At 46.1% G+C, this 16747-nt stretch overlaps 1 protein-coding gene across 2 annotated transcripts in view; it reads left to right on the forward strand.

Annotated features, from left to right (window-relative positions):
• The window catches only part of ACVR1 (activin A receptor type 1), a 194486-nt gene that overhangs the window by 157733 nt on the left and 20006 nt on the right, over positions 1-16747 (forward strand). For both annotated transcript variants that reach the window (XM_082260672.1, XM_082260673.1), the window contains exon 7: positions 14373-14648. In XM_082260672.1, the coding sequence (XP_082116798.1) occupies positions 14373-14648 (276 nt within the window). The remainder of the gene's footprint in view (positions 1-14372; positions 14649-16747) is intronic.

Raw genomic sequence — 16747 nt, forward strand, 5'->3', positions numbered from 1 at the left:
TCAAGACTTGATTCCAGTCATATGTGCCATGCTTTGATAGAGTTCACATAAGGATATGTATATTTATTTATTTTATTTCAGGTACTTATATAGCGCTGTCAATTTACGCAGCACTTTACATATACATTACACATTCACATCAGTCCCTGCCCTCAAGGAACTTACAATCTAAGGTCCCTAACTCACATTCATAGTAGGGCCAATTTTTATACAGGATCCAATTAACCTACCAGCATGTCTTTGGAGTGTGGGAGGAAACCGGAGTACCCGGAGGAAACCCACGCAGGCACAGGGAGAACATGAAAACTCCAGGCAGGTAGTGTCGTGGTTGGGATTCGAACCAGCGACCCTCTTGCTGCAAGGTGAAAGTGCTAACCACTACACCACTATATTTAAAGGTACAGTCCCCCCAAAACTTGTTTTTTCAGTTATGCATTGTTGCTGGCTTTTTTACAGTCCAAATCTGGGTAAAGAGAGAGTTTTCCCATGTAGTAAGGCTATGTCCACACTGCAGTGGTATTTGCTTGTTTTTGTCTAGGGCAGTGGTCGCCAAACTGTGGCCTGGGGGCCAGAAGCTGCCCTTTGCTTGCTTTTATCCGGCCCTTGGGACATTCTTTCATCCACTGATACCAACAATGGGGCATAATCCCCCTTGACCCCAATGAAGGGACACAATTCCTCCCATTGCGACAAAAAATAGGACACCAAAGATGGGGCATTGTATTTTGCCACTGACATCGGGACCTTTCAACTACCAATAGCCATAGTACGGCCCCAAAAAATCTTCAGAACAGTAAACTAGCCCTTTAAAAAGTTTGGAGATGCCTGGTCTGGGGGATTGGAGCACGGAGATATATTTTAACTAATCCTCCGATCCTGCGGTGGGCTGTTCCTGACGTCATCACACCCATAGATCTGCTCTGGATGTGATGATGTCCGGAACAGTTCCCCCTACTGGATCGCGGGGGAGCGCGGTTTGCAGCTGAAGCAGAGGATTGGGTGAGTATACAGCTTCTCCCCTGGACATAAACATATTGACCTGTGCCCGGAGTTGGGCTTTAAAGCTAAAGTACAGGAAGCTATAAAAAACACAGAACTGTATTCATTATAACCTCATTCATTTTTTTTAAACAGACTAGGTAAGTACCTGCATTTGTCTTACCAGGCTCCTGCAATCCTCTGTACAGCAGTGCTCAGGTTGGCAGAGGTAGAAGCAACACAAAAAGCCAATCAACTGCTGTACTTTGGTGCTAACAATTAACATGCTGATGGGAGGAGAGCAGAGTGACCGGTTAGCTCATCACTGCTGCTTCTCTTTTGTTATCCAGGCACACCCTGGGGGAGGATTATGGCCTTTTTATGTTACTTTTATTAGAAAATCCAGGTCTCCTGTCCTGCCAGGAAGGGCTGTGCTGTGTGGCAGAGCTGGGTAAGGCTGGGTTCACATCTTTGCATCATCGGAGAAATGCGCTGCACTTTAGCAGATGAGGGGGGTTGCCATGGATTCTTAATGACACCCACCGTGCATTTTTATGTGCGCCAGACCACAGCCACAGCACCATTTAGTTCGGTGCAGGGCAGTTTTATAATAAAAGAAAAAAGTTCACGGATAACTTTCCACGCTTTTCTCGTGTATAGGGCAGCCCATTCAAATTATTGGGCTGCTGTACCTGTGCTGTGGGTGTGCCAACGCGCATGCACAGGTCTGAAGGGAGCCCTAAACTCAGAACTAAATGGACAGAAATACAAATACTTTGGCGTGTAAGACCGGTTCTATGAATGTATTATAGTTATGTGCTGACTCATTTTTTGGGGGTTTATCTTGAAGATGGCAGCCTCTTTTAGAGCCCGATCACACCATTAATACGCAGTCTAGATGCGATCCTGTTGCCTTTATGCATGCACGTTTTTTGATTCGTTCCAGTGTGTTTTGATGCGGTCCAGCGCATTTATCCCCCTCTTTCTTTTTTTTTTTTCCTTAACCGTAATTAAGGACGTGTGTTCAAGTGCATGTTTTTGTGCGTTACGGTGCATTTTTGATGCGTTTTGCTGGGTTCCAGTATAGTTCAGTGCAGAAAAAATGCAGCATGTTCTACTTTTTTTTTTTTCTGGAAGTGGAACTGACTGCACTGGTGTGAACTATTCCATTGAAAACCATGCAATTTTGATGCAGAAAAAAAATCGCACTGGACTTCATGTGGTGTGAACTGGCCCTTAGGGCCAATTCACACCGCAAGGCATAACGGCAGGAGAGATTCACCACGCTGTATTGCTGGCTGCACTAGGGGGCAATTGAAGAGACAAGGACTCACTGCTCAAGGTAGTGTAATTGCCTGATGACTCACCCCGGTGCATGCCCCGGCTCGCCTCAGTGAAAACTTGATAAAGGAAAAGGAATTGGCAGCACTCCAGGTTGAGTCGAAATCCAGATTTATTGACTGGACAACGAAATTATGACAATCGTGACAAGGTAGACGCGTTTCACACACTGCTTGTGTGCTTAATCATTAAGGGGCACTAGGGGGCAGAGTGGTGCAGGATTTATTGCATCACACTGCCTTTTTTATGTTTTGTATAAGCTTTATTTGAAGTGTTCAAAGTGTACGCTGTTCACTGCAGTGTCTAATGCTGCGCTGCCTGACTCTGGTTCGGGCTGCTGCGCTGCGATAAAATGCAGCATCTGTCTGCATTTTATTACAGCATGCCGCATTGCAGTGTTAATCAGTGTGAATGGGAAACAATTGTTTCCTATGTGTCCCCTTGCGGTGACCGACGTTTTGCCTTGCAGTAAAATGTTTGTCATTGCACATAGTGTCAATTGGCCCTAAATGATATAGTACACAACTGTATATAGTCAAATGTTTTCCCGGTTGTATTTTTGGTTTAAATTACGTTCTTCCTTAAGGAATAAATGTTAACATCAAGTGACATTTCCCTTTATTGCTGGCTGTTTAAACTTGGTTTATGGAGTCGATGCCCTCCTGGAGTTTCCCTTTTTTTGGCTGCTTTTGTTTCCGGAAACGCACATTCCAGACATTTTGTTTTCTTTTCCATCTCATTGCACTCAGTGCACCTCGCCTGTAAATATGTCTGCATGTTGAGACAGCAGTGCAGCAAAGCAGAGAATTGTTCCTCGCACTGAGATAGGCTGAACAGTTCTTAGCCGTACACACGGCGTCCCCGCAGAGGATCTGCTCAATTTGGTGTATATCCGCAGCGCCTGGGGCTTGCTTTCTGCATTCCGTATAATTTCAGTTCCTTTTTCTTGACGGTTTTACAAGCACATTCTTACTGTCTAGGCAAGCCCTCCATTTTTTTTTTTTGCGGCTGGTTCTCACATTTTAATAGCTGGATTATGTTTAACACCACGCGTACCAGTAAACAGGAGGTGAGGAGCTGAATGAGTCTCTACTTGACACATTGCACAATGCTCTGATATTGGCAGTGCTGAGCTTCTGAGCTTAGGTGAAGGATTAGTCGTGTGAAAGAAAAAGGGTGGCTCTATTACGGTTACTTTTATTGTCTGTTGTTTATTACCAAGCTTTAAAAACTTTTCATTCTTTAATTCCCTGGTGCCCAACCTGCAATCCTTTGGCACTCGTTGCGCGCCCCTCGTGGCTCTTGTAGACAGTCTGTGTTTTTGGTTCTTACTCAAGCCAGCAAATGAAACATTTTCTTTAGCCTGGCTTCTAGTAGGTTCTAAAGGCAGAAAGTTTTTTTTAATCTTCATGCATTCTATGCATTAAGCTAAAAAGTCTTCTGTGTGCAGCAGCCCCCCTCAGTCCCCCTAATACTTACCTGAGCCCCCTCTTGATCCGTTGATGATGCATGAGAGCCTCAGCTTTCTGGGACTCCCCTCCCCTCCATTGGCTGAGACAGCAGCATTGCTGGGCAGATCACATGCGATGTCTGTGCGATAAAGATTCAGCCATACAGATTGAATGGCTGAGTTTGCATCGCATTCGGACCGGACCAAAAAGGTGCAGGACCCTTTTTTTGGTCCTCACTGGAGTCCAATCGCATGGGTGTTCACACGCATGTGCTCTGATTCCTGCACCATGTGACAGTTAGCACTGTGATTTGTGAACCGTTCAGGGGGTGTCATTAACTTGTATTGCCATCCACAGTGGTTTGCATAGGGCAGGGTGAACTGCCTGGGAGAGACCTGCGATGCAGGAACCCGCAGGTTCAAGTCTAGGTCCTGACAACATCAACCGCATTCCAAGTGGCTTAGCAAGCAGAGACATTACAAGACACAGCAGAGGTCTCAGGTTCAAGTGCAGGTCCTGACACTGTGATTGGCAGATGGGGGCATGCTGGACAGATAGCAGGCTATTACACGCCCCCGCTGCACAGCCATTTACTAGGAAGCTTAGTGTGTTGCTGTTTCTCCTCCCCCAGCTCATATGCATCTGAGAACTGAGGGTATGTGATCACTTATGTAAAAGGGAAAAAAGATATTTTTTTTTTTTTTTTTTTTATATCTATACAAAGGCAAAAAATTTTTATTTAAATTTTAAAATAAATAGATTGTTTTACAAGGTGACCAATTACAAATCACTTGAGGCCTAGGTTCACACTGAATGCGGGTTTGAGATTGTGCGAGTTCAGCAACACAATTTCAAACCAGCATTTCAGTCCAACTTCGGGGGTGATTTTAGAGGCATCTGTGCGGCTTCATGTACAGATGTCTATTGAAATTGTCCCTGAAGTCACCAAAAGTAGTGCATCGGGCGTCACACAGATTCCAACGGTCCCCTTGCCGACACTAGGGCTCTGATTTGGCATGTGATTTCACATGTAAAATCGCATGTCGTATCGGCCGATATGAAGGGGAACAAATTCTGCTTGACATGCTGTGGGCGGGTTTGTGATCAAGCTAAATTGCTTAAAGAGTAACTCCACTTTTCCTGAGAAAAAAAAATTCCCTCTTGCGTATATTGCAAGGATTTGACCAAACTTTGTAGCAGATTCCGATCAGTTTCTGTTTTTACCAAAAGATTTATGTTCAGCTTTGTCATTAGAAGTCTGATTGCTGAACAGGAGTGTCTGTGTTCTAAACCACTAATGAGGAAAGCTGCAGTGTCTGCATCCCTTTAGAAGTAATTAACCGGAGCAGATCACCAAAAATATCATTCCTTTTGCAGAGGATGACTAAAGTTTTTAAATCATACAAGCAGAAGCAGGAAATGACATTTTTGAGGGAAGTTCTGCACACCAACATTGTACAGAAATTCTCCAGGTAGCCATATTGCATTGAATTAACAGAAAATTACAGCAGCTGCAGAATGAAAGGGAAAATTTGTTTCTCTTACGTCCTCCGACAGTCGCCGCCTCTTCATATTCGTCACATATGGGGTATTAGACTTTGCTCCGAAGGAGTAGCTAGGCAACAGAATATGTTAACAATAAAGCTTTTAACATATCCCACCCTCAAGGGGTGGTCCCCTCAGTCAATACCCTCCTACTTCCTGCAACCATATCTCAGTTTTAATGTCTAGCTTGTCAGGAGTGGCTGGCTCTCTCTGTGCTGGGACTTTCTGTCCCAGACTCTTTCTTCTTTTTAAAATTTTGTTTGAGTTTTCTCTCTACCTTTACTTAGCTGTTATTTTGTCAGCGTTAGTTAGTTCTTCGGATGAAGAGGATCATGCGGACTGGGTCTCGGGCTGATCCCCCTGGTCGCAGGTCGTGGGTCAGTGGCTTCCCAGTCTGCCATCGAGCGTTCAGCCAGGTAACGCTCCTGGCACAGTGAACGACCCATCCCTGTTCGGTGCAGGGATGATTGGTGAGGTGGCTACCTCACTGGACGCTGTGCGGTTTCTTAACCCCCATTGTGTGCGTCTTGAATGCGACTCTCCCTGCCTCATGTGCAGCGGTTTGTTCGCCTGTGCGGGTCCCCCACGCCATGTGAGGTAAGTGTATTTATGTGGGGACCTGTCTGTCTGGGGGGGTGTCAGTCTGGGACTGTGTAACCTGCCTCTATTCACACTGCTTGTCTCCCTATCTCTCGGCTGCATGCTGTGGGCTGCAAGGGGGGGGGGGGGGAGCTGTATGACACTGTGTGTGTGTCAGACTGGTCAGTGTGAGAAGCTGTGTGCTGTGGGGCATGTTTTTTTGGCATGTTTGGGCATATACAGCGATCGCTGCGGCGATCTGACATGTATTCTGATTTTGGAATATAATGTGTGTTTTAATGCACTGTGGAGCGGCGGTTTCGGCGCCAAACGACGCCATTTTGCCTACACTCGCTCCGGCCGCATGTTTTACATGCATGGCGGCCATTTTCTTGTAGCCTCCATAGGCTTACATGGAGCGCCCTGGCAGCATCACTTCCTCTTTCTAGGAACACCGATCGAGGCAGCAGCAGCGGCGAGGGTCTCCTCAGGTTTTATCCTTCTGTTTCTTGCTATCCATTGCCTGTGTTCAGTTTGCATATTCCCTGTGGGGGTCTTATTGTGCTCGAGTGTGGTGCGGTGGGCTGCGCTTGCCGCGCTTGCTTAAAAGGGACAGTTAACCCTTTGTTGTCTGGCATTACAGGGGCAATGGATTCTCAGGAGGGCAAATTTCCTACAGCTTTGGTGGAAAGCCAGGGGACCGCTGTTTCCCCCCCAGGGGGGGATTTAGCCACTATTGTGGCTGGCCTTGCTGCTCAGGTGCAGATGCTGGTGGCTGCTCAATCTACTAAAAGGCCCAGAGTTGCTCTTTCCTCTGATTCTGAGGGTGAAGGTGATGGGGCTGTTATGGCGGGGGCCTCCTTATCGGGGTCCCGCTCCTCTCTTGATCTACTGGGGTCTGAGGTGGAGGCTGAAGTTGAGGGGGTTGATAATTCTCCCCCTGGCTCGCCTGAAGAGCTTGCAATCATGGATGAGTTGATTGCTTCCATTAAGCAAACGCTGCGTTTGCAGGACGAAGTGTGTCCCCCCGCTGCCTTGGCGGCTTATGGGACGCAGAGAAAACGCAGGACGCCGCAGGTTTTTCCCTGCAATGATGATTTTCAGCGCGCTGTTAAGGATCAATGGCGCAATCTGCGCAAACCTTTTGCGGTACCAAGTAGATTCAAGCTGCGTTATCCTTTTTCGCCTTCCACTGATGAAAGGTGGTGTGTGCCTCCCCCAGTGGATCACGCAATTGCGGTTTTGAACAAAGCCACTGCGATTCCTGCAGAGGATTCCCCTGTGTTCCGTGATGCCACGGATAGGAGACTGGAGTCTCTTGCCCGTCATACTTATTCTGTTACGGGTTCTATGCTTAAGGCTCTGTTTGCTTCTCTCATGGCGGCCCAGGCGATCGCAAGTTGGACGCAGATGCTTAGGCGCGTCCTAGTGGCCGACTCGGCCTCGCCGGCGACCCTGGATATGGTGGATCAAATCCACCAGGGTGTCATGTATCTGTGTGATGCGGACCTGGACCTGGTTCCGTTGGCTGCACGTGTGCACAGCGTGGCGGTGTTGTCTCGCCGCCTGGTTTGGTTAAAATGTTGGTCGGTGGACCAATCTTCACGTAAGACCTTAGCCAATCTACCTTATGATGGGTCTCGCCTTTTTGGGGAGTCCCTGGATGTGTTGATTAAGGGGATCACCGGGGGTAAGAGCACTCTCTGGCCCCATTTCCCCAAGGCTAAGGGGGCTTCTGGGAAGAAGCATGCTAATTTTCGGCCCCTCAGGGGTCCTTTCGTGCCTTTCGGCCGCACTACAAGGGCAAACCGTTCAAAGGTCAAGGCTCTCAGAAGAAGCCCTGGTCTGGTAAACAGAAGTCCGGCCAATCCGGATCTGCAGCCCATAACAGTTCGGCCTGAAGGGGCGCCCTCACCCAGTTTTGGGGTGGGGGGACGCTTGCTCGGTTTTCTTCAGCCCTGGTTGGCCCGTGTGCGGGACAGGTGGGTTCAGGAAATCGTTCGATCTGGTTACAAGATCGAGTTTCTCTCTCGGCCGGAGAGCAGATTTTTTCCCTCAAATCTTCAGCTGTCTCCAGAGCGTTTGCGGGACCTGCACCTGGCGGTGCGGGACCTGAGGGCTCAGGGAGTGGTGGTTCCGGTGCCTCATCGGGACAGGTTTCGGGGGTTTTATTCCAATCTGTTCACCGTGCCGAGAAAGGAGGGCAAGGTTCGTCCAATTCTGGACTTGAAGGCTCTGAACCGCTCTGTGCGGGTTCGCAAGTTCCGCATGGAATCCCTGCGGTCGGTGGTGGCTGCCCTGGTTCCGGGGGAATTCATGGCCTCCATCGATTTGAAGGATGCGTATCTTCACATCCCCATTTTCGAGGGTCACCAGAGATACCTTCGATTTGCCATTGCGGAGGATCACTACCAGTTTGTGGCGTTGCCCTTTGGTCTCGCCTCGGCTCCGCGGGTCTTCACCAAGGTGCTTGCACCGGTTCTGGCATTATTGAGGGCCCAGGGCGTTTCTGTCCTGGGCTATCTGGACGACATTCTGGTTCGGTCTGCGACCAGCCAGGGTCTGGAGAAGGACCTGTCTGTCACGATGCAAACTCTGCAGGAGTTTGGTTGGACGATAAATTTTCCAAAGTCGACACTGAGTCCGTCTGTTCGTCTTCCCTATCTGGGAATGATTCTGGACTCGGTGCAGGCGAAAGTCTTCCTGCCGGAAGACAAACTCAGGACTCTCCAGGAGGAAGTCAGGTCCCTCAGGGACGTTCCGCACTCGTCTCTGCGGACGTGTATGAGATGTCTGGGATTGATGGTCTCGGCCTTCGAGGCGATTCCATTCGCCCAGTTTCACACGCGGGGTCTCCAAGCGGAGATCCTGTCCAGGTGGGACGGGCGACCTCAATCTCTGGATCTTCAAATCTCGTTGAGTCATCGCACCAGAGGAAACCTTCTGTGGTGGCTCCAGTCCCCGTTGGTGTCCGGGGGCAAGTCGTTTCGTCCGATCTCGTGGACGGTAATCACCACGGATGCCACCCTGTCGGGCTGGGGTGGAGTTCTGGGCGTTCTGTCCGCCCAGGGGACTTGGTCGGAGGGGGAGTCTTCCCTTCCGATCAACATTCTGGAATTGCGTGCGATAAGTCTGTCTTCATCGCTGGACGGACCGGCTGCAGGGCTGCCCGGTTCGGGTGCAGACGGACAATGCCACGGCGGTGGCCTACATCAACCACCAAGGGGGCACCAGGAGTGCCCGAGCGGCTCGAGAAGTGGCCGACATTCTGTCTTGGGCCGAGACTCATGTCCCGGCGATAACGGCAGTTCACATTCCGGGGGTGGAGAACTGGCAGGCGGACTATCTGAGTCGCCAGACCCTGGATCAGGTCTCTCCACCCGGCTGTCTTTCAGATGTTGTGCGCGAAGTGGGGTCTTCCTGATGTGGACCTGTTCGCGTCTCGTCTCAACAACAAGGTGAGGAGGTTCGTGGCAAGGACGCGCGACCCTCGGGCAGACGCGTCGGACGCGTTAGTGGCCCCGTGGCATCAGTACAGGCTGATGTACGCGTTTCCACCGATTCAGTTGCTGTCCAGGTTCCTTCGCAGGTTACACTCGGAACGCAACACGGTGATTCTTGTGGCACCGGACTGGCCTCGCCGGTCCTGGTACGCAGACCTCGTGAATCTGGCGGTCGACGCCCCGTGGCGTCTGCCTCTTCGAGACGATCTACTGTCTCAAGGACCGATATACCATCCTGCTTTACAGTTGCTGGCTTTGACGGCCTGGCTGTTGAGACCGAGGTCCTGAAGGAGAGGGGTCTCTCTCCAGAGGTCGTTCATACTTTGATCAATGCGAGGAAGTCTTCCTCAGGGAAGGTTTATTACCGTACTTGGAAGGCCTATTTTGCCTGGTGTGAGTCCAGGGGGTTCTCACCCCGCGCGTACTCGGTTTCCCGTGTGCTGTCTTTCCTTCAAACGGGTGTTGATCAGCGTTTGGCGCTGGCTACGATAAAGGGTCAGGTGTCTGCACTGGCCGTTCTGTTTCAACGTCCCGTGGCTTCCAATTCCTTGGTTGGCACCTTTGTTCAGGGTGTGCGGCATCTGGTCCCCCCTAGGCGGGATCCTCTGCCCCCTTGGGACTTGAATCTCGTTCTATCTGTGTTACGACGTGCTCCTTTTGAACAGATCAGGGAGATCTCGTTGTCTATGTTGTCCAAAAAGGTCGCCTTTTTGGTGGCGATCACTTCGGCTCGCAGAGTGTCGGAGCTGGCGGCTTTGTCCTGCAAGTCTCCGTACCTGGTTATTCATTTGGATAAGGTGGTCTTGCGACCTAATCCTTTGTTCCTTCCGAAACGAGTTTCGGAATTCCATCTTAATGAGGATATTGTCTTGCCTTCGTTGTGCGCGAAGCCTAAACATCCAAAGGAGGTTAGATTGCATTCTCTGGATGTTGTTCGGGTGATAAGGGTTTACCTTAAATCGACTGAGTCTTTTCGAAAGACGGACTCCTTGTTTGTTCTTCCAGAGGGTCCTCGGAAGGGCATGGCGGCTTCGGCCTCTACCATCGCCAAATGGATCAGGCAGACCATTGAACAGGCCTATGCTTTGCAGGGGAAGGTTCCCCCTGTGCCTGTGAAGGCGCACTCTACTAGATCTCTGAGTACGTCTTGGGCCTGTCGTCATGGGGCTTCTGTAGCCCAGGTGTGTAAGGCGGCGACTTGGTCGACCGTGCACACTTTCACAAAATTCTACAAAGTAGATGTTCAGGCATCGGCGGATGCTTCCTTTGGCCGCAAGGTTCTTAGTGCGGCTGTTCCCTAGGGTCCCTTGTTGGGGACTCCTGGCTGTTGGGATAAGTTTTGTATCCCCTGGTTTTTTGTCTTTTCCTGGGTTGTTGCTCCTGTTGAGCACTTGTTTTTTGCTGTTGCCCAGCTGGTTTCCTTCCTTTGGTAAGGTTCCTTTCTTTGATGCGGAGACTGCGTTGCCTTTCGGCGCGGATGCGTTTCCCACCCCTCATGTTTGCACTGCTTTGGGACGTCCCCATATGTGACGAATATGAAGAGGCGGCGACTGTCGGAGGACGTAAGAGAAAACGGAATTTTTGTAAAATCTTACCTGTAAAATTCCTTTCTCTGAGTCCTCCGACAGTCGCCGCCCCCGCCCCTCTTTTGGGGTTTGATTGTATACTCTACTGCTATTCCACTAAAACTGAGATATGGTTGCAGGAAGTAGGAGGGTATTGACTGAGGGGACCACCCCTTGAGGGTGGGATATGTTAAAAGCTTTATTGTTAACATATTCTGTTGCCTAGCTACTCCTTCGGAGCAAAGTCTAATACCCCATATGTGACGAATATGAAGAGGCGGCGACTGTCGGAGGACTCAGAGAAAGGAATTTTACAGGTAAGATTTTACAAAAATTCCGTTTTTTAATATATTACAATATGACTTCTGTAGCAATTGTATATGCCATATTATTTTCTTTGCTATATTTTTTTTCAGGAGAGTGGGGTTACCGTTTAGGTACAGTGGAGAAAACAGAGGTCATTGAAATCAGTGTTACAGGGGTGCCTGAATCAGAGGACAGGCTGAACAGAATTACAAATAATTTTTAATGTTCTTTTTAGATATTCACTTATAGATCAACTTTAAACAGTAAGGACAGCCCCATAGCAGATTTTCTGCTACAGGGCAGCCCTCCTGTGCAGAACGTGTGTGTGTATGTGTGTGTATGTGTGTATATATATATATATATATATATATATATAATATATATATATATATATATATATATATATATATATATATATATATATATATATATATATATATATAACACACACACACACACACACGATTCTGCAGCTCTGCCTAGGGGGCACGTGGCCGACACTTCTGCTGTGATTACTTACAACAGAACCTGACCTGCTGGTGCTGGGCACTGGATGTTCACCAGCACCCGCTGATCATCAGACAGACACAGATCGTAGCTCTGCCTATGTAAACAGGGCAGATCCCCTTTCTGATGAGGGAAGGGATGGATTTTGTTTCTCTGCAAAGCAGGGAATAAAATCCCTCACTTTCCTGAGTAAAAGCAGCCCTCCTACTACAGTAAAACACTGACTAGGCAGACAGTTAATCCTTTGATCGCCCTAGATGTTTAACTCCTTCCCTGCCAGTGTCAGTACAGTGACAGTGCATATTTCTAGCACTGATCACTGTATGTGACCAGTGTCCAGTTGTTCGCCGCGATATTGCAGTACTGCTAGAAGTCACTGATCGCTGCCATTACTAGTATAAAAAAAAAAAAAAAAAAAAATAGATAAAAATTCCTAGTATATATCTCAGTTTGTAGACCCTATAACTTTTGTGCAAAACCATCCATATACGCTTATTGGGATTTTTTTTTTTTACCAAAATCTTGTAGCAGAATGCATATTGGTCTAAATTTATGAAGATAGATATATATATATATATATCTTTTTTTTTTTTTTTTTTTTTTTTTTTTTTTTGGATATGTTTTATAGCAGAAAGTAAAAAATAGTAAATTTTTATTTTGTTTTTTTTCAAAATTATAATCTTTTTGTTTACAACGCAAATAAACACACTGGTGATAAAATACCACCAAAAGAAAGCTCCATTTGTGGGAAACAAATGATATATATTTTTTATGGATACAGTGTTGCAAATGTCATTTAAAATAACGCAGTGTCGTATCGCAAAAAAAATTGCCTTGTCATGAAGGGGGGTGAATCATCAGGAGGTCAAGTGGTTAAAACAATGAAATAGAGAGATACAGCGCTACTAACATAAATGATATGCAAACAGTGTGCAAATGTTGCAGATATGTGCTGAATGTGCTAATATAGTCATGATGTGAAAGGTACTTGATCAAAGGGTATAAAATTGAACAAGAATGTCTAGTATAAAACATATATGAACTCACCCAATATAATATAAAGTTGTGCAAATCGGCAAAAATAAGTCACAGTATTATATATATATATATATATATATATATATTATGTATGTATGTGTGTGTGTATATATATATATATATATATATATATATGTATGTATGTATGTATGTATGTGTGTGTGCGCAAGTGACATAGAAAACCTCTAGGGATAATATCAGTAATAATCCATAAAGCTAATAGCTTCAATAATCACTTAAGTGCTCATCCAGTGATCTCTATGGATAATATTATATCGCTGCTGTTAAGTGAGATAACAGTCTCTTCAATAACCGCAAAGTGCTCAAACGGATAACGTTGGTGCTCGTGATCCCGCAACCAATATTGAATGGCTTCTCACCTCAGGATTTCTAGCGTGATTGACCCAGTGGTGATACACGGGTCATAGCCTAAGGAGATGTGCAGGGTCACGCCACCAAATCTTGGAGTCCTGGGGCACTGCAAGTGAATAGCTGTGCCTTCCCGATCCATAATCACGGTCCACAGCATGTGATAATAAAAAAGGGAGAATTATCACATGCTGTGGAGCGTGATTATGGATCGGGAAGGCACAGCTATTCACTATCCCTTGCAGTGCCCCAGGACTCCAAGATTTGGTAGTGTGACCCTGGACATCTCCTTAGGATTTCTAGCGTGATTGACCCAGTGGTGATACACGGGTCATAGCCTGAGGTAAGAAGCCATCCAATATTGGTTGTGGGATCACGAGCACCAACGTTATCCGTTTGAGCACTTTGCGGTTATTGAAGAGACTGTTATCTCACTTAACAGCAGCGATATAATATTATCCATAGAGATCACTGGATGAGCACTTTAGTGATTATTGCAACTATTATCTTTATGGACTATTACTGATATTATCCCTAGAGGTTTTCTATGTCACTTGCACATATATATATTTATATATATATATATATATAGTGACATATTTTTGCCAATTCGCACAACTTTATAGTATATTGGGTGAGTTCATAAATGTTTTATACTAGACATTCTTGCTAGCAGTTTTATACCCTTTGATCAAGTATCTTTCACATCAGGACTGTATTAGCACATTCGGCACATATCTGCAACATTTGCACACTTTTTGCCTATTTTGCACATCATTTGTTAGTAGCGCTGTATCTCTCTATTTCATTTATGACCCTTTTTGTGCAGTGATCCACACATTTTGATATAGCAGCTGTGAGTATTGTATACTAGTGTGCGGCTCCACACATAGTCGCGCTGATACTCTCACTTTTTGAATTAATTATATGAGCCATATCTGTCTTCATTACATGAGATTCCCACTTTTAATTAGTTGGATTTATTCTTGCTTGGGGCTTAACAGGTTTGTCCAGCAAGCTAAGCTGGACACCGCTACAATCAATGAAACCAATTCACACTTAAGGCTACTGAAGGTGGCTTTTCTCCTGCCTGTGGCTTGCAGAAGCTGCCTCATTGACTCCTATCATTTAGCTGTCGGCTGTATTAAAATGAATTGTCCCTCATGTGTGTCTCCTTTTTGTCTGTGAAGGTTTTATCGCCTCGGACATGACTTCCAGAAACTCCAGCACTCAGCTGTGGCTGATTACTCACTATCATGAAATGGGATCTCTCTATGATTACTTGCAAGTGACGACCTTGGACACTGTGATGTGCCTCCGCATAGTCTTGTCCATCGCCAGCGGACTGGCACATCTACACGTAGAGATATTCGGCACCCAGGGAAAGCCGGCCATTGCTCACCGAGATTTAAAGAGCAAGAACATTCTTGTGAAGAAGAACGGCCAGTGCTGTATAGCAGATCTAGGTAATCATTTTTTTTCCAGGTCAAACCAAACTCACAAACATGGGTTTATTTCTATCATTATTTTTTTTTTTTTTAAAGCAGACCTGTCATTACAGAAATGTTAGAAGCCATCGTTCCTTCTCTAAAAATGTTGTTGTGCCCTTGTTCAAGAGCAAACAAAAGGCTAAAATGTTTGGAAGGGAAAGGAGAAATCAATAAGGTAGTTAATGGCAAAAAGGCTACAGTATTTTTAGTGTGAAATTGTGTGTATGCATCAATGCAGTGCATGTTATCTCAGCTTGCAGTGCTTGGATCCATTAAATGGGTTTACCAAAAGTTTTAATATTGCAGAATATACTGTACAACCTCATGCTACATAAAGAAGCTCCATTTCATTCTGAAAAAACTAAATTATTAATGTAACTAAAATAGAAAACTATCTTTAGATAGATTTTTATTTTAAAAGCATTTTATTAAAACAAATTTGATTAAAAAAAAATCAGATTTGTATTTAAAGAAATCGGCTTTTTTTTTTTTTTTTTAATCGATTTTTATCTACCCTGTTGCAAGGAGAAATAAGGCCTGACATATTGTCTTTGACTCGGCAGCTGTGTGTAATCCAGTGGCTTTGAACATTGTGCGTTTTGTCTAATGGTTTTAATTCCGGAGATGTCCAGAAGATGGCAGCCTTTATCGTTCTGTAGTCTAAGCAAATGTACCTTGATTCTTTAGTAAAAATCCAAACTTGGGTTTTACATTACAGATAACGTATCTGAACAGTTCCATGACTCTAGGGTCTTGTGTAGTAATCATTTTGCTTACTATCATTTTCACTGTTTTGTTACAGCAGATTACACTGTAGTTTGAATATAACGGGTTACATTACATAGAAGCTAATTTAAATGGGATGAAAATGTGAGACTGGAGTGTGATGGTGCCCCAACCTACACTGCTGATGTAAACACCCCTGACCCCCCCACCTTCTCAGCAGGCTGCGCTGATCTTTGCAACTGCTCTTTTTTAAGCTACTCCCAGCTTGCCCCCGTCACATACAATACAGGGTTAATAGCCGAGCACTGTACATAATGCCGGGTCTCCACCCACAGACCAGACCTTTGGGGAGATGAGAATGCTGGCGCAGGAAGTCAGGTAAGTAATGCAGCCTCTTCTGCAACCCACCTGAACATAAAAAACATTTAACCCTTGCAGCGAGAGCAACAGTTTCATTTTTCATGCCCGGCGTAGGGCTTGAACAGTGTTGGCGAAATACATAGGTTTACTGTTTTTACCTGCCAAAGAAATTCTGTGATTTATACGTCCCAGGTGGCACACTTCTTGTTTGAGCTTTGCATCTTATGTGATCTTTCCGACTTCAGTCTACTCATTTCATTGGGATTGGTTTACTAAAACTAAAAAGTGCAAAATATGGTGCAGCTATGCATGGTAACCAATCAACTTCTAATTTCAGCTTGTTCAATTAAGCTTTGACAATAAAACCTATGCAGATCTGCACCAGATATTGCACTTTCTGATTTTAGTAAATCAATCCCCTCTGGTATTACCAGCATCCACCTCTGACTGGTAAGCTGGGAGGTCATTCTGGAAGAAGTAAGGGTCCTTCCACACAGGCTTTCCGCCTGGCAGACTCCGTTTTGCTCAGCAGGGATCGATCCGCTGATCCCTTCTGAGCAGGTGGATGACGGGTCCGTGTCCGCTCAGTGTGTAGAGACGGACCTGTCGGAGTCCCGCTCTCCTCTATGGGAGATCGGATGAAAACGGACCGCCTGTCTTTTTTCATCTGATCCTATCCGATCCTGGAGACAAATGGAAATAGGGTTTCCATCTGTCTGGATTTCATGGACAGGATCAGATCGGACAGCAATGGGTGTCAGCGGGCATGTCACCGCTGACATCCGCTACTCCATAGGGAGCTTCTGAACAGGTCCGCCTATAAAAAAAATTTGACAGGCGGACCTGATCAGAAAACCCGTTAGAAAGGGGCCTTAAGCTAAACCAGGTAGCCCTGTGATCTTTTGGCTATGCAGTGTGGCAGACTGGCTGAAAAGAATTAGAAATACAAGAAATCACCCAAATGGCCTTGATCAAAAGTTTACAAAACC

Source organism: Pelophylax lessonae (assembly GCF_965119305.1).
Source record: "Pelophylax lessonae genome assembly, chromosome: 6".
Taxonomy (NCBI): domain Eukaryota; kingdom Metazoa; phylum Chordata; class Amphibia; order Anura; family Ranidae; genus Pelophylax; species Pelophylax lessonae.